The sequence below is a fragment of the Oculina patagonica genome, chromosome 12, assembly GCF_052425735.1.
Source record: "Oculina patagonica isolate OP01 chromosome 12, crgOcupat, whole genome shotgun sequence".
Lineage (NCBI taxonomy): Eukaryota > Metazoa > Cnidaria > Anthozoa > Scleractinia > Oculinidae > Oculina > Oculina patagonica.
The window spans coordinates 17,452,106-17,471,238 of NC_135769.1; the positions used below are offsets into that span (position 1 = coordinate 17,452,106).

A 19,133-nucleotide genomic window follows, 5' to 3' on the forward strand; every position below is an offset into this window, starting at 1 on the left:
TGTTCGTTGAACAGAACGTTCTGAGTAAATCAGGGTTGATTTCCATATGACTGCTGGATTGCTTCAGTGATTTTGAGCATTTAACTAGATTCATTAACTTGACTGACATATGGTTTTTTGTGATCCAAATCTCTCTTTATAGGGTCATTTGCTTGGCTGATATGTGCGCACGTAATCTCTCTTAGGATCATTCCTACATGTCACCGTATCTCGGCAGTGCACCCAATAATATTCAATCTGGGTTCAGTTATCGAATTTCCTCTTCAGCCTTCATATGGAAACCAGTGCTAGTGATATTGATAATAGTTAGTCTTTGAAGAAACATAAGTTTTCTGTGTGTATTTTAGAATAGTTATCCAATAAAGTGAGTCCACTAACAATGAAGGCTTTTTTATTTATGTTTGTACGGTCGAACCCTGCTTTACACGCAGCCAGCTTACTCCAATAAATGGAATTTGAGTGTGAAATAAAACTGGAAAAAACTGGTTTGGAAAAAAGTCTTGAGTTTGTACTTAAGCAAGCGGACAAGTGTCTTGAGAATCTAACTAGGAGACTTAGTCTTGATAACTCACTACATATCTCAGAATAATATTTAACATATATGACAAATGGGCCTAAGGAGAATCTGCAAGTGCTCCACAGTACAGGGTTCAAACTTTTCTTCTTCTTTTTTTTTTTACTTTGTGTATCCTGGAATTGAAAAAAAAAGGTTAAGTTATTTTTAAAAAGGGGCAAAATTTTTTTTTTTGTTTTTTTGGGTTTGGATGGGTTGATATTAAAAAATTATATTGATCATAATTAAAAATTAAAAAAAAACGGTGAGCCAGGACGTCACAAACAGTCGATGTATACCGGAATGTACCCGCGGTGTAGACTGATAGACTAGAGAGCGCTTACCCGCAAATAATCCCGTATAAATCTCGTAAGACCGCTTGCCGCGAGAAAACCGCAAGTGTAATTCAGTGATGTCACCCGTCTGTCGGGCTCCAGGCTCTTCTCTAAATGGGCGCGGTGGAAACAGCCTGTTTTGACTTTTAGCTATGTGTGTGATTTGCCAGGAGCTGTCCATCAAATTCTGAACCAGTGAGAAGTCTTGGTTCAGAATGGATTTCCAAGCCTTGACAATTCAACCGCTTACAATAAAGCTTATGAATTGAACTACAAATAAGTTAACCTGAAGTTGAGAACAAGAATTCGAGCAGATATCAGCTTTTCAAGTTTGCTGAAAAAAAATTTTAGCAATATCTCAGATAAAATTTTTAATAAAATGTTTGGCAACAGTTTTTCTATTTTTCTAATAAACTGATTTTTAACATGAAAAAAGTTAGCTATTCTAAATCTAAAGTGGATATCTTCTACGCGAGGTTTTGTTTAAATTGTACTCTAACATTTCTGTGCTATTATTATTAACCTTAATATTGTACTTTTACATTTTTGTGCAGACATCAACAACTCTTGTCTGAAAGTTAAGTAACTTAAATTGAGTGCAAATTAAGAGTCTTTAAAAGCTGTCCCTTCTATTCAATTTTCAGTATAGATTCAAAATTCCTGCCGCAGCTTGAAACACACAGCTTATCATTCAGTGTCCGGTCTTTGCTTTGGCATTGGGAAGCATTCCTCTCCCGCATGCTGAAAAGTTGTACGCAAGTTTTATCATTTTCCTTGGCCGCTTGGTGCAGGGGCTTCATCTTTCTTAGGAGCGCCACTGGCATCAGAGCTGTCTATCTGCTTCTTATTTCCAGCGTTCATTAGCATGCCAGCAATTGTCGCAATAACTAAACCAATGAACCAAAAGAACCACCTCTTGGAGAAATATTTGCCGAAGGTCGCAAGCATCGCCGAGGCTGCGATTGCAAATCCGACAGCCATTGTAATGTCAAGTGTTAATTAACTTCAGTATCAATTGGCGAATTGAATTTACTCCTGTAATACTTGGAGAATGAAGACAGCCTCTTGTCCTTGTCAAAACTGAATTGACAACTTACTGTGCGAGCATCAATCAAAACACGCTGTGAATCCGTGCCCTGTTTTTGTGAATTCTGATTTAGCGTCCTGGCAAACAATCTAAACTGGTATTGCTTGTTTAGCTGCCAAGAAAGTTGACGTTCATAGGCTGATTAAAGTAAATTTTGGGATTTGCGTCAAACCCAGAGCAGGTACTTTAAACCGATAATAACAGTGTGATGCTTGTAAAACAGTCTTGTTGCTGAAAGCAATTCATGTTTTAGCCCATCAAAGAGACTTTTCACCTTTCTAAGGACTTTAATTCAATCAATACGAATTATAACTAAATTGTAGTGTACGCAATAAAATCTCAGGCAAGTTGAAAGTTAATAAGGCTCAGCGATATTTTGGCAGACCACACCTCAACGGGAGTTTTGTAGGCTAAGCTGAGTTTTTGTTTGCACCTTAAAAAGAAACAATTTTTTATCATAACACGATTAGGGTGAATGTGTTTTTACAGTTGAACAAACGTTAAGGTGGTATTCGCCCGGCCGTAATCGTAAAAATACGATTGTAATAATAGAGTAGTAGAGGACTTCAGACGCGCGACATTTCTTAGTATTGTTTCAACACAACTACAAATCAATTTGCTACTAAAATATTAATCAATAATTTTTATTTAAATAAAATTTTAACGATAACTACAACTCAGTGCAGAAATTCTTCTTGGCAAGGAGAAATACTATAAATTTCACACAAAAAGGAAATAACATGTTCAATATTTCACAAAATTCGGGAAAGGCTGTATCAAGCTGGACATCAAACGGGTTCTTTACTAAGCCAGCCCACTGTTTTGTTTGTTTCTGTAAACTCCGTCCAATTGTGTTTTTTTTTACCCTGATTTTTTTTTCAGTGCTATGCTCGCACACTCTATTGTCAATGCCTGTGAAATTAATTTTCATTATTTGATTTGCGAAGATTAGAATCTGCTTAGTCATGGAGCTAGCTCGTTTGATGTGAATCGTTCCTGTACTAGGGCGGAGCGGGAACAAAATACACCTGTTTAGGGACCTGCAAGGCGATTTCTTCAAGGCGTGACCGAGAGGGACTAGGACCAAATATTTACTACAGAGTTCCCTTCGGCCTCGTGATCGTGCGCGAAGTTTGAATCAATGATCGGTTTCAAAATTCCCTTTGATTCGATGTTTACATTCTTCATTTTCACTGACAAATGTCTGGGAAGGACAGACCACTGCAGCAGCTATCTTCAAATGCAATATCTGCAAAGGAATTAGCAAGGTAAGATGTTTTACGTGGCGACATTTACCCATTCATGATTCACCGAACATATCAAGGAAATCATACTTCGACAGAGATTATTTTCTGTTTTAGCAGCATTTTACAAATCTTTCTCTTTAGAAGTTTAGGTTTGGTCAAGAAAACACCCTCATCTTCCACAAGCCGGCAGAAACGTCAAGAAAAGGAGATCAAACAACGTGAGTACATTAAGTAATAGATCAAACGTTCATTTATCTCCTGGCAAGGAAATCAAATGAATGATAAATTTAAAATCGCTTTCCGGAGAAAAAGGTCATAAATCGATTGGTAATTGTGGTCCAATTCTCTTTATGGTGACAAGGAAACTAAAGAGAAGTAATATTTAAAACTGATGATCCCAGATTGATTAATCAAATGACTGACTGACTGACTGACTGACTGACTGACTGACTGACTGACTGACTGACTGACTGACCTACTGACTGACTGACTGACTGACTGACCTACTGAATGACTGATCTACTGACTGACTGACTGACTGACCTACTGACTGACTGACTGACCTACTGACTGACTGACTCTACTGACTGATCTACTGACTGACTGACCCATGCTCCTGATTGATTGATGGATTGATTCATTGATTGATCGATCATCAATTTCAAATCTCAAGACTGTTATTACATCCAGGTAGTTGAACTGCACAATGGCGATTTAAATAACTAAGGTTATAATGTTCACACTTGGTGCTCAAGTATTAGATTCTCTCCAGATGGGATCTATGAATGTGTAAAGGGGGATATAATCAGGGTTCTATCTAGGGTATTTGAGGGGTAGAAGCTTTCCCAAAAAATATTGTTATCATTACAGTACATATCGGAAAATTCATCCAGATGTGACAAGGTCAGTGCACAAGAAGAAAGTATTCTCTGTCCAAGGATACTAATTGTGTCTCAAAATGCACCAGATTGCATCTCAGCATATATTCATTTCAAAAATTCCTGGTGGGGAGGGCATGCCCCTAGCCTGCAAACACAGACATATTTCTGGCTGTCGTTTCTCTTGCCAAAAAGAGAAACAACAGCCCGAAATATGTCTGCGTTCACAGGCTAGCATGCCCCTGGACCTCCCTAGTAAGCTTGTGGCCTTCAGCCACTCGGCCACTTCTCCCCCAAATGATGAATCCAAGAGAGAACCCTGATAATATTATTTTTTAGCTGTTATTTAACATGGAAGAAGGTTAAATGAACATACAAATAAAAACAAATATAAAAAGGTACACAGCATACATACTTGGTTCTTTTCATTCCTGCCACAGGCCAGTATTTTGCATATCTGATTGTTCTTGACTTTGAGTCAACATGCTGGAAAGACAAGAAGTTCAGTTATGGCCCAGAAATAAGTAAATAAAATAAATAAGTAAAAGTTGGAAGGGTTCAGGAGGGTTGGAACTTGTGAGGAAAGGTACAATTTACCATAGCAAAGAGAAAGCCTGTGACTAGAGGAAATTAAACTCATGACTTTTGTATTGTCAAATGTGAGATGGTGGGAAGAGAGAGAAACTGGAAAAAATGTTCCACAATTTATGCAACTTTGTAAAGGAAGTGCTGGGACCAAGTAAGGGTGAGTCAGGAACTCTGAAGTGCTTGAACGGAGACTAGGGGGTACATGGTGCAGTTTAATTTTAAAAAAGAAACAATTTTTTTTCTGCCTTTTTTTTTCAGTTTGTTTTTTATTTCTTAATGTATATGGGCATAGAATAGCCCTATAGAATTTGCATTCTGATTGGTTAAAGCAGTACTATAAAATCATAAGAATATAAGATTTTATGCCAATGTTACTACATGCTACATAGTTTCTTTTTGTTTCTTTCAACATAAACAGTTGAATTTCCTGCAGTGCTCCTCAATACATCCACTGGAGAGCTGGAATCAGAATTTCATATGTTTGTGCAACCTAGTGAACACACAAAACTGAGTGAATTCTGTAAAGAGCTGACAGGAATTACCCAGGTATGGTCTGAAAAAAGGACGTCCAATCTTTGCAATTAGTATTTTAATTCAAGGCTAAGGAAATGAGTAAATGCTTTTAAAACATGCTAAATGTGACCTAGGGGTGCAACTGCGTAGTGCTCTTTGTGAATGTACATTGCTACCTACACAATAATGAGTTTAACTTACCAATGATTTTTGAAAAAATAACCATCTTTATTATTTACTTCGCATACATGTATGATGCTTTTGACATTGCTGATCCTAGCAGTATGTAGGGCGCATGTCACATATAAACCTAGTAAATAGCCTAGCTCACAACGAGTCTCTCGTGGCTCAGTTGGTTTGAGCACCCAACGGGTATCTGGGAGGCCATGGGTTTGATTCCTGTCGGTGACTCCTGTTCTTGGAGTGTATAGAAAGTTGTATTAAAACAAACGTTTTAGGGAACCCCTTCATCGGTGTGAATCAGAACACTTGAGTGTGAATAGAAATGCTTCACACTGGTGAAGGGTTTTCCCCGAAACGTTTGTTTTAATACAACTTTCTATGCACTCCAAGAACACTATTGAACACTTAGACACTGTCAAGTTTTTTCTCACTATGCAAAAAACGTTCTGTAACTTCCATAGGCTCAAGTAGACGACGGTGTTCCAGTTGGCACATGTCTCATGCTGTTTGGACGCTGGTTACAGGAGATAAAGGATCAAAAAGGCTTCAAATTTCCTTGTGAGCAGGTGCAGAAAAAAGATCAAGAAAACAACACAGATGGTGTGGACAAGTGGTGCACTTTTGTTACATGGTCAGGTAATTAAAATAAAATCCAAACTTTTCTGAATCTTGTTGCAGAAAATGAGTTCCATTTGACTTGACTAATCAAAAGCTAACAAGTGACAGTTGACATGGCAACATGTTGGCAGCAAGAAATCTCACACTTGCCAATGTCAGCTCCATCCCTACATTATCCAATATTTTGATAATTTTCCTTTATAACAAAGGGATTTTAAAACAGTTGATTTGACTGGCTAGATTTTAAATTCCCTTTGTTAAAGATCCAGCCAGTCATGTGTCCCCTGATCAGCCACCTGTTCCTTGTGCCCCAAGCTCCACCTGTAAAGAGGGACAGGTGCCTCAGGGGACGAGAATGGGAGAAGTACTGGGGGAAGGCGTAACTCAATTTACACAAGATCAAGTCTGTAAAATTGCCCAACACTTCTGTTACTGATTGTAGTGTTCCTTTAACTTTTTAATAAAGACTGGGACTTAGGAACTTGCCTTAAAAATGAATGCCTCAGGAAGCAGTTGAGAATGCCTCATCCACTCAGAAGCTGGATTGATCTGCGAGTAACATACAAGGTTGGTGTAGAGGCAAGGACCAGAAGGTGGATATTTTAGGGTAGAGGTTGGGGATGTGGAATTATTGAATACAGTTTTTAGTGCCATATCAAGACGAAAATTCCTACCAACGAAGGCAATATAAGAAGACAAGAGAACACTTCTTTCGTGTTTAAAGTATTGAACTAACACATACCATAGCCTGTTACAAACACCTGGAAAAAGTAGACCCAAAATTTTTACTGTGGCATGTGTTCGAGTTCACCTGTTACTAGCTACATCCCAAGTTTTAATTGATTCAAAATTTAAGTAGAAGTTTGCAGATGAGTGAATTAATAGCTGTAAAATTGAATCAAGATAAAATAAGGGTAAATCGCTTAGATCATTGGCTAAGGGGTGGGCCTAATTCACATAAAAATAAGTACAAAAGCTCAGGTGTTTCTACACATGTGGGGCTTATTCTGGATGTTCTGTAGGAAGGATATATACACTTAATCATCTCTGGAATATTGTTTTCAGTATCAAGCAAATCAACAGGAAATCAAAAGTAAAACTTGAAGTTACTGTAACTATATTATTTTTTACATACAGAATTACAAGGAACATCTATTTTGATTTTACCAGACTCCCCCCCCCCCCCCAGAAAAGTGTAACATCAGCAACAAACAACTTAAATAATATTGTGCCAAACTTTGAAAAATGTTTGAACTTATTAAGAATTTTGTAACACAGTTGGGCAATTGAACACAGCTTACGGGGTGTGTGGACATAAAATGCAAGACATGATCTTAGAGACAAACATTTGATCCACAAGCAATGTCTTTTTATGGCCCTTAGGGGACAGCTTCCTTTAGACAACTAGGTTTTATATATATTCGTTATTGCAGGGGACTAAATAAATGTTCATGTCAGACCCTCAGTAGAAGGATCAATTCTAACTACAACTTTATAAATTTCATTTGCAATAGGATTTTTACAGTCGCAAACCACAAGGATTGGCAGGTGCTCTTCAAGACCTGGGAATCAAATTCGCTGGAAGAGAACATTCAGGTAATCCTCAACAGCTCCTTTTCATACATTCTAAGAGTGGCAAAGAAAACACAATCCGATGGAAATAAAGTACCGCTCAGTTTTTATATGGCTTTCATTTCCATGGTAGGAATAGACATAAACATGTTTTTTTTACCCCATGAAGTGCTCAGGAGCTGTAGCTTGTTAAAACACTTGCATTAAATAAAACGGTCTATAATTTTTTTAAAAAAAAAATAAGGTAAAAAGGTAAAAACACTTAAGGTCAAATACTTAAGGGTTTGATCTACAAACTCAAAAGGTAAATGCCATATACAGCATTATAAACAGTAGCACATGAAAGAACTACTCACTAGGTTTCTGTGAATGGTCACACACTAATGGTCACACATTTGGGTGGCATCCTTTGGTTAAAAGGTTAGAACCCGTGCAACATCTTTGTGTGAGGATAGTCGCACTTTTTAGACAAACTGTTTGCTGTGAAAACACCAAGTTACTGTGCCGTTTACGTAAAATGAGAGTTCTACAGAGTGTTCAATGACACTGCATCTGCTTCTGGTTTCCCCAAGCAGATACTTTTGCACAGGTTCACTTCATTCAATCTTATTTGACATTTTCCAGCGTACATTCAGGTCTACAAGGCGTAATACGATCTTGTTTGTGCATCTTATGATGTTTATTAACGGGAAGCCTGACACCCCCCTCTCCCCCTTTCACCATCACCACCACACCTACATCCCAGGATAGAGCCAGACTCGTTCCCAGTCCCTACTTAGTTGTTCCTAAAGGTGATAAAATACTGGGGCGGAATGAGGCGGGGATTGCGGGGCAGGCTGGGAGGGGCGAAGAAAAAGTAGATTTTTGTCCGGCCTTCCCTTGATGCAATGCGTTTTAGTCAAAACCGCCTCGGGAGCGGCTGGGAACGAGTCCCGGATAGAGCCCGAATATTTTTTTTTAATTTTTTTTTTTTATAAATCGACATTACATTTACATTTATTCATTACATTTTATCGACTATATTTGATCGACATTTTATCTCGATCAAAACTAGGATTACAAAATTGTCTTAACAAGTTATCTTCATATTGCAGCTCCTGGATGCTAAGCATAAACCCAAAGAAAACAAAAATAATGATTTTTCAACGACGTGAAAAACGATCTGATTATGCTTTTCATGTGGGCAGTGAAAAAAATAGACATTGTTCAAGACTATACCTATTTAGGGACTCGCATCTCTTCTTCAGGAAATTTTACACTCTCACTTGAACATCTACGACAAAAAGCTCTTCATGCTTTCTTTAGTCTAAGACGGCACACAGATTTCAATAAACTTAAACCTTCAATAGCATGCAAAATATTCGACTCAAAAATCTTACCAATATTAACCTACAACAGTGAAGTTTGGGGTGCCTTTGTGAAATCAGACTTTAAATCGTGGGACCTTTCCCCGATTGAGAAAACTCACTTACAGTTTTGTAAACGATACTTAGAAGTACATAACAAGACATCCAATATTGCATGCAGAGCCGAACTTGGTAAATTCCCTCTGATCATTGATATAAAATTATAAATAAGAAGATACTAAGTTATCTAAGTTACTTACACCAAAAGGATGAAAACTCTATAGTCAGACAAGCCTTAAAAATATCGATTGATCTTTATGATAACGGAAAAAATAGTTTTTACTCTAGAGTCATGAAAATAAACGAATACTATAATTTTAATGACTTTAACTATAGTTCATTAAATAATAGTAAAATTAACCAGTATATCAATATCATGAAACAGAAGTATATTTCACATTGGAATCAGACCTTACAAAACTCGCAAAAACTTAATTTTTATAGCACTATTAAAACAAATTATAGCCCTTCTACCTACTTAGATTTAGCAATGTGCCACACCCTGGGTGTAAGAGGTTTTCATTGTGAAGGGTCCTGGGCTTTTTCTTACCCTGTTTTAGCTGAAACATAAGAAATTTACACACCCTTTTTAGACTGAAGTGTTCAAAAAACATACCACTATCGGGGTCACATAAATTCCTGAATAGTTTTAACAAGAGGGCTTAATGTTAAAAGATGGCGGTAGCTCGCTAATTTGTTAGTATGTATGTTTGTTTTCAGGGATAGATGATGCCCGTAATACCGCTCGTCTCACCTGGAGAATGATCTGTGATGGCTGCATCATGCAGATAACAAAATCTATAGATGGGGTGTGTATCTAAATTGTACAGGTATTAAATTAAACAACTGAAAATTCGTTATAAAAGATTCTGTTTTTTTTAGCTCCCATACGCGAAAGCCTCGCTGAAGTTGATAAATTACTTGGCGTCGCGTTCAAGGCAAATTCCTTGCCTTCTTTGTGGAGACACCAGAAACACTAGTAGAGCTGACTTTTACCTTACTTCAACGTTGAACATAGATTTTGGGCATCACGCCCTGCTGTAAGGACTTGCTGTAAATAACTTCATAACAAAAATAGATTAATTCTCGTGTTTACAACTAACGTGGAATCTTTACGTTTCTTTTAATTGTCAACAATGACCTTGAAAAAAATTCTCCAAAAATTTACAGCGCCTCAAACGTTGTACATGTAATTGTTTTCTCAAATTATGCCAGGTCTTTACCCCAGTAGGCAAAAAAAAAAACACATTTACATATAAAGCGTGGTGTAAACACTATAAGATAAAGGCCCTGTTGACGTTTCTTATAGTTTAAAAATATCTGTTTTCGGAAATAAAAAAAAAAACATTTTATTGTGCGCCTTCGTATTAAACAAGACGTTACATGAATAAACTATGCAAAACATGTTTGGTCCCCAAAATTTGTGACGTATCTGTCCGTGGTGATTGTTCTCAACTTGCAATCCATATTCATGAGAAGTAACACGCCACGCTGCTCATGGCCGGCGAGTGTGAAGACATGGCCTGTGTTCTTGTTGAAGACAAATTTTATCTGTGAAGATAAAGAGACTGAGTGTTGAAGACTTCTACAACGAAAGAAGAAACAAACTTTTGTCAAGCTTTGGACGCTTTATGGTGAGTAACTGAACATTTTGTGTTAAATTCAAGTTGAAAACGTTCTTGACTACTCTTCTGTTTGCACGTGCGAGAGTTGAGAGTTGTTTCGTTCCGAATATATTTTTTACCACCAACAAATTCCCGTCTTATACTCTGGAAATAAATACAGCTCGGGACATTTAGTGAAGAGAGGTTTATGGAAGAAGAGTTTTGTTTTTTTCTTAGAATTTGCACGTTTAACTTAATTTTTTTTCAAAGTTGGGGTCTATTGATGGAAGGAAGCTTTGCGAAGACAACAAATTTTCACAACTTTGAAGTTGTTTATACATCAATTAATTGGAACAGAAGGACTTGTTACATGAATTAAATAAACTGCCAAGCCTGCCTTCTAAGTTCTTGAAAAACACGATTTTATTGCTTGTATAGCTAGCATTCCTCTGCCTTCATGTTTCGCCTCGGACATTGAAGATTTTTGCCGAGTAAGCAAACTAATATATTTGTTAACCGTAGCTAATATTTTTATTTGTTTATTTTGTTTTCAGAGTGAATAAACTGAAATGTGATTCAAGTACACAAGCAGGAAGGATAAAGTCAATGGTTTAACAAGACAACTAAAGATAAGCGGAATTTATCGTTAAAACTTAGCAGACTTTCGATAAGAATGGTGGCTACAGTTTAAAATACGCGCCTTTTCAATGTATGTGCTGCATTCTGAAACAAATGTTGCCGGCTGCCTTGTTTGGAAAGCCAATTGAAGTCTTTTTTTCGCTCGCACAATGCTTAATCGCTTGAAAGTTTTTAATGCTTGTAAAATCCACTAGCCACCAATTTTGTTGGAAGGATAAATAATAATAATAATAATCTTTTATTAGGAAGCCTTCATTCACTATACAGTGGTTTTCAGAAAGGTCCTAACTAAGATTTTGTCGTGTTAGGCTAATATCGAGCGATCGCAGTTCTTTAAATTCTATTAGATTTTGCACCAAAATATAACGGATTGAAATCAGTATTTTAGGCTGCAAAAATCATCAATTAGATGTTCGTTCAGTATTTACCGTTCTCGCTTTCAAAACCAGTTATACTTTTCAGGGGCACCAGATAAGGAAACTAAAAACTTTCTTTATTTAATTTTGGCTACTTGGTCGTTTTTTCAAGGCCCTATTCTCCCAGAGGAGAATATGATGATAATGATGATGACTTCGTCCTTTTTAGTTTTAAAACTCATATTTGAATTAGCTACTACACAATTAGTGCATTTTTGTTTTGGATTGACAAATTGCACCTTTGCAGAAATGGCAGAAAATATTTGAGAGCGTCGTCGATAATTGTGAACTGTTTTCCAAAATACATCGAAGCTGTTTCAACTGATTTGTTTAAATAAATCTAGAAAACAAAGCTGTATTTTCGCGTACTTCTTGGCCGTTGGTGAACGTGTTTGGTTTGTGAAATCTCGAGTTTGGTGCCCCTGATTTTGTTATAACTGAAGGATCTTTTAATTTTTAAGTGTTACTCTAATAACGAGGTGGAATTTCAAGTCGCAATGCAGAATAAAAACGAAGTCAAACAACAAGCTAGAAACTGAAATTTTGCCGTTTTCTTATATTGTTTCGCTGAAATTGATTCACAAATTTGTAAAACAACTGTCTTGGAGACTTCAAAATTATCATGATTTTCTATTAAATGTTTTGCCATTTTCGTATCACAGTCAAGTTTATTATTCAGTTTGTCTACAAATTCAGTGCCGAACAACTGTCTTGGAGACCTCAAAATAATAATTTACTGTAAACTGTTTTGCCGTTTTCTTATCAAATTCCGTTTAGTTTGTAAAACAATTGTCTTGGCGATCTTGAAAGAAAATTTGCTGTATGTTTATCTCGCTCATTTTTGCGAAACTTTAACTTTAATATTCTGTATCGTATACTCGTAAACAATTTTATCTTTGTTTGGTTAGAAAATTTTGATTTGTGTTCCACCTCTTGTGCATTTTAGTTTTCGCGTTAATGTTTTTTGTATTAAGTTTAATCTGAACTACGGCGTAGTAAGTTTTTTGGATTTTTTCTTTCAATTCAGCTTTCGCTTATGTTAGTTTATCAACTTTGTTGTAAACAAGTTTTGCTGAGAGTATTTCCAGAATTAAAGTTTTAGTTTTGTTGTGTTCCTTTAAGTTTGCCTTCAGTTATATGCAATTTTTTGTTGAAATTATTTCCATGGTAACCGCTGTTCAAAAAAATTTTTATTTTCCCGCCAAAAAACTTAGAAAAAAAATACGGGCGCCTAAAATACGCATGCGCCGATTTTCATTTTTTGAAAGACTTTAATATTATTCTATTACAATCTTTAAAAGTGTAGCAAGAAACTTAATGTTCTTTGACTACAAAAGTGTTGTAATTTTTCATATATTATCGCTAAGTATCTTTTGCTGTAATTAACTAAATAAAGTATCAAAACAACAGTTTCATTTTGCAATTTATTTACTCTTTATTCTTCTTTGTGTTATTAAATACCCAAAGCAATTTATTATTCATTAATATTCTTAATTAGTTAAGTAAATTTTAATTTAAAAAATGTTCACAAGTTTTTTCCCCTCTATATACTAAGACTTTTGGCGGGAAAATTTGAATAAATTTGCACAGCGTTTCCCCTGACAACAATTTTTGCAATCAAACAAAAAGGGTTCCTTTAAAATATTTCCCGCCAAAAATTTGCAAAGCAACTCGCACAGAAACTGAACATAATTTTCTAGTTTACCAATCCTTGTAAAATTCTGAAAATTAAATTTCGAATTGCGTTTTACTAAAACATTTCAAGCCAGTTTCGTTTGCGAGATGCTTTACCTAAGCAAACATGGATTAAAATCTACATCTACATCTACATTTTAATACGTCGGTAAAAAGTCCATACGGATATCACACCAACGTCTAAAAATAAGTAAAATACAATATGCACATATATAATAACTGAAAAATTCTAAATTCACGTAGCAGGCTTTTAACTGTAAATTGTTTTTGTACCATAAATTAGCCAAGAAAAACGTTTTTGCTTTTTCTTTCCTTAATTTTACTCGATGTGAAACGTATTAAGTTCTTTTTTTTTAAATTTTATTGTGGCTTCCAAAAAAGTTTTAAAGCCTGCCATGTCACACACAATCCATGAAAACCAGAATATGCTACACGGGACGAGCACACAATGTTCACCAAATCATGAAAATATTGCCGATATCTTCACATTATTTTGACACAAAACTATTAACAAGTTCACAATTTACCGACATTTTCGAAGAGGCGCAAAAGGTGCACGAAATACAGTTTTGTATGGAAATCCGACGTCAAATTTTAATCAACAAACTTTCCAGGTTTCTTTAATCTATAAACGATAAACGTTCTAGAAATTCAATTGAACGGAAATTTACATCAGACTCTCACACAAACACTGTACAACGTGTCACGTTTGCAACTCCTTGGAAAAGGCGGGAAAACCAACTAGTCATTCTATGCCAATCTTTCCCATCTCGCGGAAATTGTTTCAATCAGATGTTTTGTGACTTTTTCTCGTCCTGTGTAACAACTGGTCTTAATTAAATAATAAAGATATTGTCTGGTTCACAGAGTGGTTATTTCTTGCAAGTGTCGTGTTGATAATCGTGAAATAATTGCGCATTCAAAAAATTCGCTTTACTTAAAAATTGCCACCTGACGTTCTGTTTTGAAGTCATTGCAGTGAAAATAAATTATATTTTTCAATAAATTATTATTTCTTTGCTTGTTGTGTATCGAGATTAAAACTGCAGACAATTCACATCGGAAAGATTCACAGCCTTTTAAATACCGAAATCTAAAATTGAATTTAGAATAATGCCGACTTTTAACAATAAAGGGAGCCAACGTAATCACATCTGTTTTCTCGAAGACGTAAGTGACAATTTTCGGTAAACGAGTCTATAACTTTCGAAATTTTTCAGTCATAAAATAAATCGTTGTAAAAAGTTTAAATTATGAAACTTTTTTAAATGTTTCCCACCAAAGTTGAACGTTTCGCCAGAAAAACTAAACGTGCGTTATTGTAAACTCAGTTGGCAAAAGTAATGTAAAAACCAAATTGCTCCACTTGTTTTAAAATTTCTGTAGACAATTCAAATTGGAAAGCTTTAAATCCTTTTCATACCAACATCACAAATTAAATTCAGAAAACACTGTCCATTGCAGTGGACAAGCAAATTTTTAATAACATTTGTTTCTTAAAACAAATCACAGACTGCGAGAATTTTGTGATAATTCACTCTACAGATCCCTTCAGTGAAGCGTTTTGAAATTTTATACCAGAGAAACTAATTTTGTTGCACATGAAATGCCAATTGTCTAATTATGTTAGCGGCCAAAATTTGAGGGAAAATAAAATAAAAATTTTCCACTTGCGGTGTTTGCCAAAAGGCAAGAAAAAACCCTTAGTGGAACCAGACATTAGCTTTTACTTTAACCCCGCATACGCCTCAAAACATTATAATGTACGTGCTTGAATGATTAAAGAACTTAAAAAGCAATAATTATTTTAATACCTCCCAGTACAATTCGAAATAGATTATCGAAAACCCGTGAATAGAGACTAGACAATCAAGTGCTTTTAAATCCTAACTTCATGCAAGGTTTATTCCATTTAAAAGATTCTGATTGCAAATTTTTATCACGGGTTTTGTAAAATTACTCCAAACAATTTATTTTGTAAACTTGGAATTTTTTTCCGTCGAATCAAATTCAACCCTTCAAACACGTACATGTTCTAATATTATTACAAGTTGCAAATAAAAATGGCACTGTACGTTAAATTTCGTTTGCTAAAAATCTTCGATTACAAAAAAACTTAAAACATTTTTATCGTGGCGATATATTCGAACTTAAACTTAACTGGCAAAGTGTTCACAAATCCGGCTATACTTGGGAGCGCTGCGTTGTCTTAACTTGGCTTTCGCGCTTCGACGTTCAGTGCCACCTTAAAATTGCATCTTGCAAGATAAACATTGAGCGATCACCTTGAAATTCACATTCCGAAATTGACAAACGCTTCAGAAAAATTAAAATTCAACTCCACTTTTAAATCGTAAAGGACAAGCGACGTTGTTTTAGAGATAAATGCTTAGAAAAACTACCTTTTTACTTGATGATAGTTTGGACAAATTTGGCACCCATATTCCTCCCTTCCGACCATTTTCTGTGAATTTGTCTCGTTTGAAACAATTAACTTCAAGATTAATTGTAGCAGAATTGCTCAAAGTAGTGTCACTAGGGCCCTTTGAAAAGACCATAATCCAAATATAAAACTAAATCTTGTAACGGAAGTGAAAAAGATGCTCGCTCAATGTTTAACGGTCTCCGATTAAGATGGTGGCTGGTTTATAGCCTGCGTTGCAGACGAACAAAACCCCGGGGTTTTGTACGTCTGCAACGCAGGCTACTGGTTTAATACATTTTGTGTAGTCTGAAAGTTATCATTGTTTTTATTTTGTTGGTAGGCGCGACTTCGTTTGTCTTCCCGATCAGACTTTTGGAAGCTTGGACGCTTACGACAATTGCAATCAAACGTGATGAATAAATCCACTTACTCTCAGACAAAAATTTGCTTATCTGCATTTTAGAAAGAGATGTTACATAAAGCCACCATTTCCATCGGAATACTACGACATAACTAGAAATCTTATCTTTACTATGCCTTTCCCAGTACTTTGTCTTTTCCATTCTTTCCGAGATTCCTTCATCTTGACTCATTCTGTCGAAGTCCACCCTGCCCGTCTGAAAGAAAACATGCAAAAAACAATTTAACAAAACGTTAAAAAGGTCGCCAGGTAGACGGTTAATATTTCATCAAGGGCGATACAAAACTAAAAGCACTACAGTAAAACAGGAAAAGCCGGAGAGCCACGCGTTGAAAAAATATTGTTGCCAAAACTTTTGCAAGTTTTCGACTTGCGAGCTTAACTGATGAAAACCTCCCCACTGGTAACTTCGTAGCCAGCTCAAAATATACTAATAACGAATTTTACGTGGCTTGGGAGAGTTTTTATGAACGACAAGATTTTACATTTTAGCGTTTCCTGAACCACTACTTGATAGTGTTTTGACGATAACGACGCGTGGTCGCTTGTTCTTGCATCACCAAACTAGAACATTTCAATTTCTCTTTCAAGTAGCAATTCAATTTGTAAAACGTTCTATATAGTCTGGAGCTTTCTTGCATCCAACTTATAATTTTTGTTTCACCTTTTAAAAGCGAACACAATGTTTGTCGAGGGATTTTGAAACAACACGACGAAGACACGTGCGAAATACAACTACTTTGTAATGGCTTCGTTCTGCTTATAAGGGAAGAAAAACGTTTAGAACTACTTACCACTCATTTCACTGAAGCTTGCATGTTCCAGTTGTTCTCCACCCAGTCTTGAGTTTCTTCGTTTTTCGCGGAGAAACGCATCACGTCTTCACACGGCAATGAACTGTTTGAAATGAAGCAAATTCTACATCTCACATGAATATGGATTACAAGCTTGACCCAATCGCTGAGAAATACGTCACATTTCTCTTCAACATTCCCGCTTTGCACGCTTTACTTTGTGATAATGTTTATATTAAAATTATTGGTGTGGTTGTGTTTTTTTTGGGTTTTTTAAGAAATAATAAAAGTTGGCTGTCGTCTTGAACAATAAACAATTTTAATGTTCAGCAAAAGCAAAAAAGCGGGAAGATTTTAAAAGATTAAGCGGATATGGCGGATGGAGGGAAACCCTTGAAATAAAAGTAACTTCTAGACTGACTTGAATAAAGAAACTCTTATAAAATTGGCGTGAGATGTGTTTTATAATAATTATTATTTTAATATTCTCACAGTCGTACGGGAAACCAACGCAAATGAAAAATATAATAACAGGCTAATTAATTAATTTATTATAATTGGTGTTTTTTTTCAATATACGATTTTCTATCTCGTAGATGTTGGAAAAGCTTTGGAAGATTGTGACGCAGAGTGGTCCCTCGGCAAGTGCTCCAAACAAGGTTGTTCCAACAGGACACAGTAATACCAGCAAGGAAAATTTGTTCAAGAGTAACGCTGATAGGAAAAGCAGTGCTCTAGCAGAGAACAACAAGCCTCAAATCAAACCATATTCAACTTCAGGGAGAAATTTTCGCGAAAGTTTAAACTTTTCCAGAGTGCAGGCTGGGAATCGTATTGAAGGAAAAGTAATTGGTGGTTTTAGCGGGAAGGAGAACAATGCTGAAAAAAGTAAAATTACGGAATCAGGAGTTGGTCATCTTCGCACCAATATGACAGTTGTCGAGGATAAAGATCACGTTATGAAAATTCAAGGAAGTGGAGCTAAAACTGTTGAAAATCGCACAGATGTGGCTGCTGTACATGGTCCCACCCCTGGTGTGAAAAGAAGACCACCACAAAGTATGGGCAGCTTTACTTCGATAAATCTTTGCTCCGAATTCAAAACTGGTTGTGACAGCGCTCCTAAAAGCCTTATAACTCCTTCAACAAGCTTGGCAAGTTTGAGCAAGAGAGCTAGAGAGTGCTATGGTGAATTTAGAAGCGAAACACCCAAATCTTCTACAGCGGGACTTCTTTTGAAAAGAGGGCTTGTTAAGCAAACGCTAAGCAACAATCAATACAAGCCTCTGGGATGCAGTAATCGTCAAATGTCACTTGGAGTTGGACAAAACAAGAGCGTAACGGCCAACCAGCCGTGTAAACCATCAAATATTGAACCTAGGGCTGTAACAACGCCCTCACTCAGCGTAAATCAAACCTCTGTCACAGATGGACAACAAAAACCAGGCATGAACCTCATCACACACGCTTTAGCTTCTCGTACTTCAACAGTTACTAAAGCCAAGGACTGTCCAATGCGTTTCAGCAAACCGTTCACCACCCTTATGGGGAAACCTAGCCCCTTCACACCACCCTCTGTTACAAAAACAAAGCTGAATTCCCCTGCCACCCCACCCGTAGTTTCTTTTAACGGAGGTGGCGTCACTCCGCCGCTGTGCCAATGCGGGCGCCGCACTCGGCGAAGATCTGTTGTGAATCCGGGACCTAATCAAGGAAGAGCTTTCTTTTCCTGTTCTTTGAATCACGGCAGGTCAGGACTGGGTTCAAGTGTCAGTAACAAGAAGTCTAAGGGTGGATGTAATTTTTTTCGTTGGGAAGTTAATTTATAGCATTGTGTATTCAAAGGCGGGTTGTGGTGGCTTGAATTTAGACATCCCTCTGAGTTAATAAATGAGATCTCAATTATTGCAAAAACTGTTGTTTTATTGACTTATAACTTGTGTTGTTATCCAAAATGGCTAAGCTGTGTTCAGTCTAGGCTCGATTTCCGAAGCCGCTCTCTCGTTTGTGATCCCGCATCACGAGTGCAGGCTTCTTTCCCCGCCGGCTGGAAATCAAGCCCATTCTAACTTCAACCTTCTTCTTCTTTTTTTTTGTGTTCAACTTCAACCTTCTGTTCAATGCACTGAGAAAATACTGACTTTTTTCATTGACATAAC

General features: G+C 36.5%; 2 protein-coding genes across 2 annotated transcripts in view; both read left to right on the forward strand.

Moving 5' to 3' along the window:
* Positions 1–19,133, forward strand: part of LOC144632469 (glutathionyl-hydroquinone reductase YqjG-like) — a 60,725-nt gene that overhangs the window by 33,869 nt on the left and 7,723 nt on the right. The gene's annotated exons all lie outside the window — the stretch shown is intronic.
* On the forward strand, positions 2,987–18,849 carry LOC144632960 (ERI1 exoribonuclease 2-like). Its single transcript, XM_078491715.1, has 9 exons — positions 2,987–3,243; positions 3,364–3,440; positions 4,541–4,624; positions 5,107–5,234; positions 5,846–6,020; positions 6,469–6,569; positions 7,517–7,598; positions 9,701–9,789; positions 17,571–18,849. The coding sequence occupies exons 1-9, from the start codon at positions 3,176–3,178 to the stop codon at positions 18,801–18,803; spliced, it is 2,037 nt and encodes a 678-aa protein (XP_078347841.1). The 5' UTR covers positions 2,987–3,175; the 3' UTR covers positions 18,804–18,849.

Bases quoted from the DNA above. Each gene is read 5' to 3' on its own strand.
- LOC144632960 (XM_078491715.1), top strand. From the start codon at position 3,176: ATGTCTGGGAAGGACAGACCACTGCAGCAGCTATCTTCAAATGCAATA. The intron at 5,235-5,845 runs GTATGGTCTGAA...TAACTTCCATAG, and splicing joins AGCTGACAGGAATTACCCAG to GCTCAAGTAGACGACGGTGT. The intron at 6,570-7,516 runs GTTGGTGTAGAG...CATTTGCAATAG, and splicing joins ATCTGCGAGTAACATACAAG to GATTTTTACAGTCGCAAACC.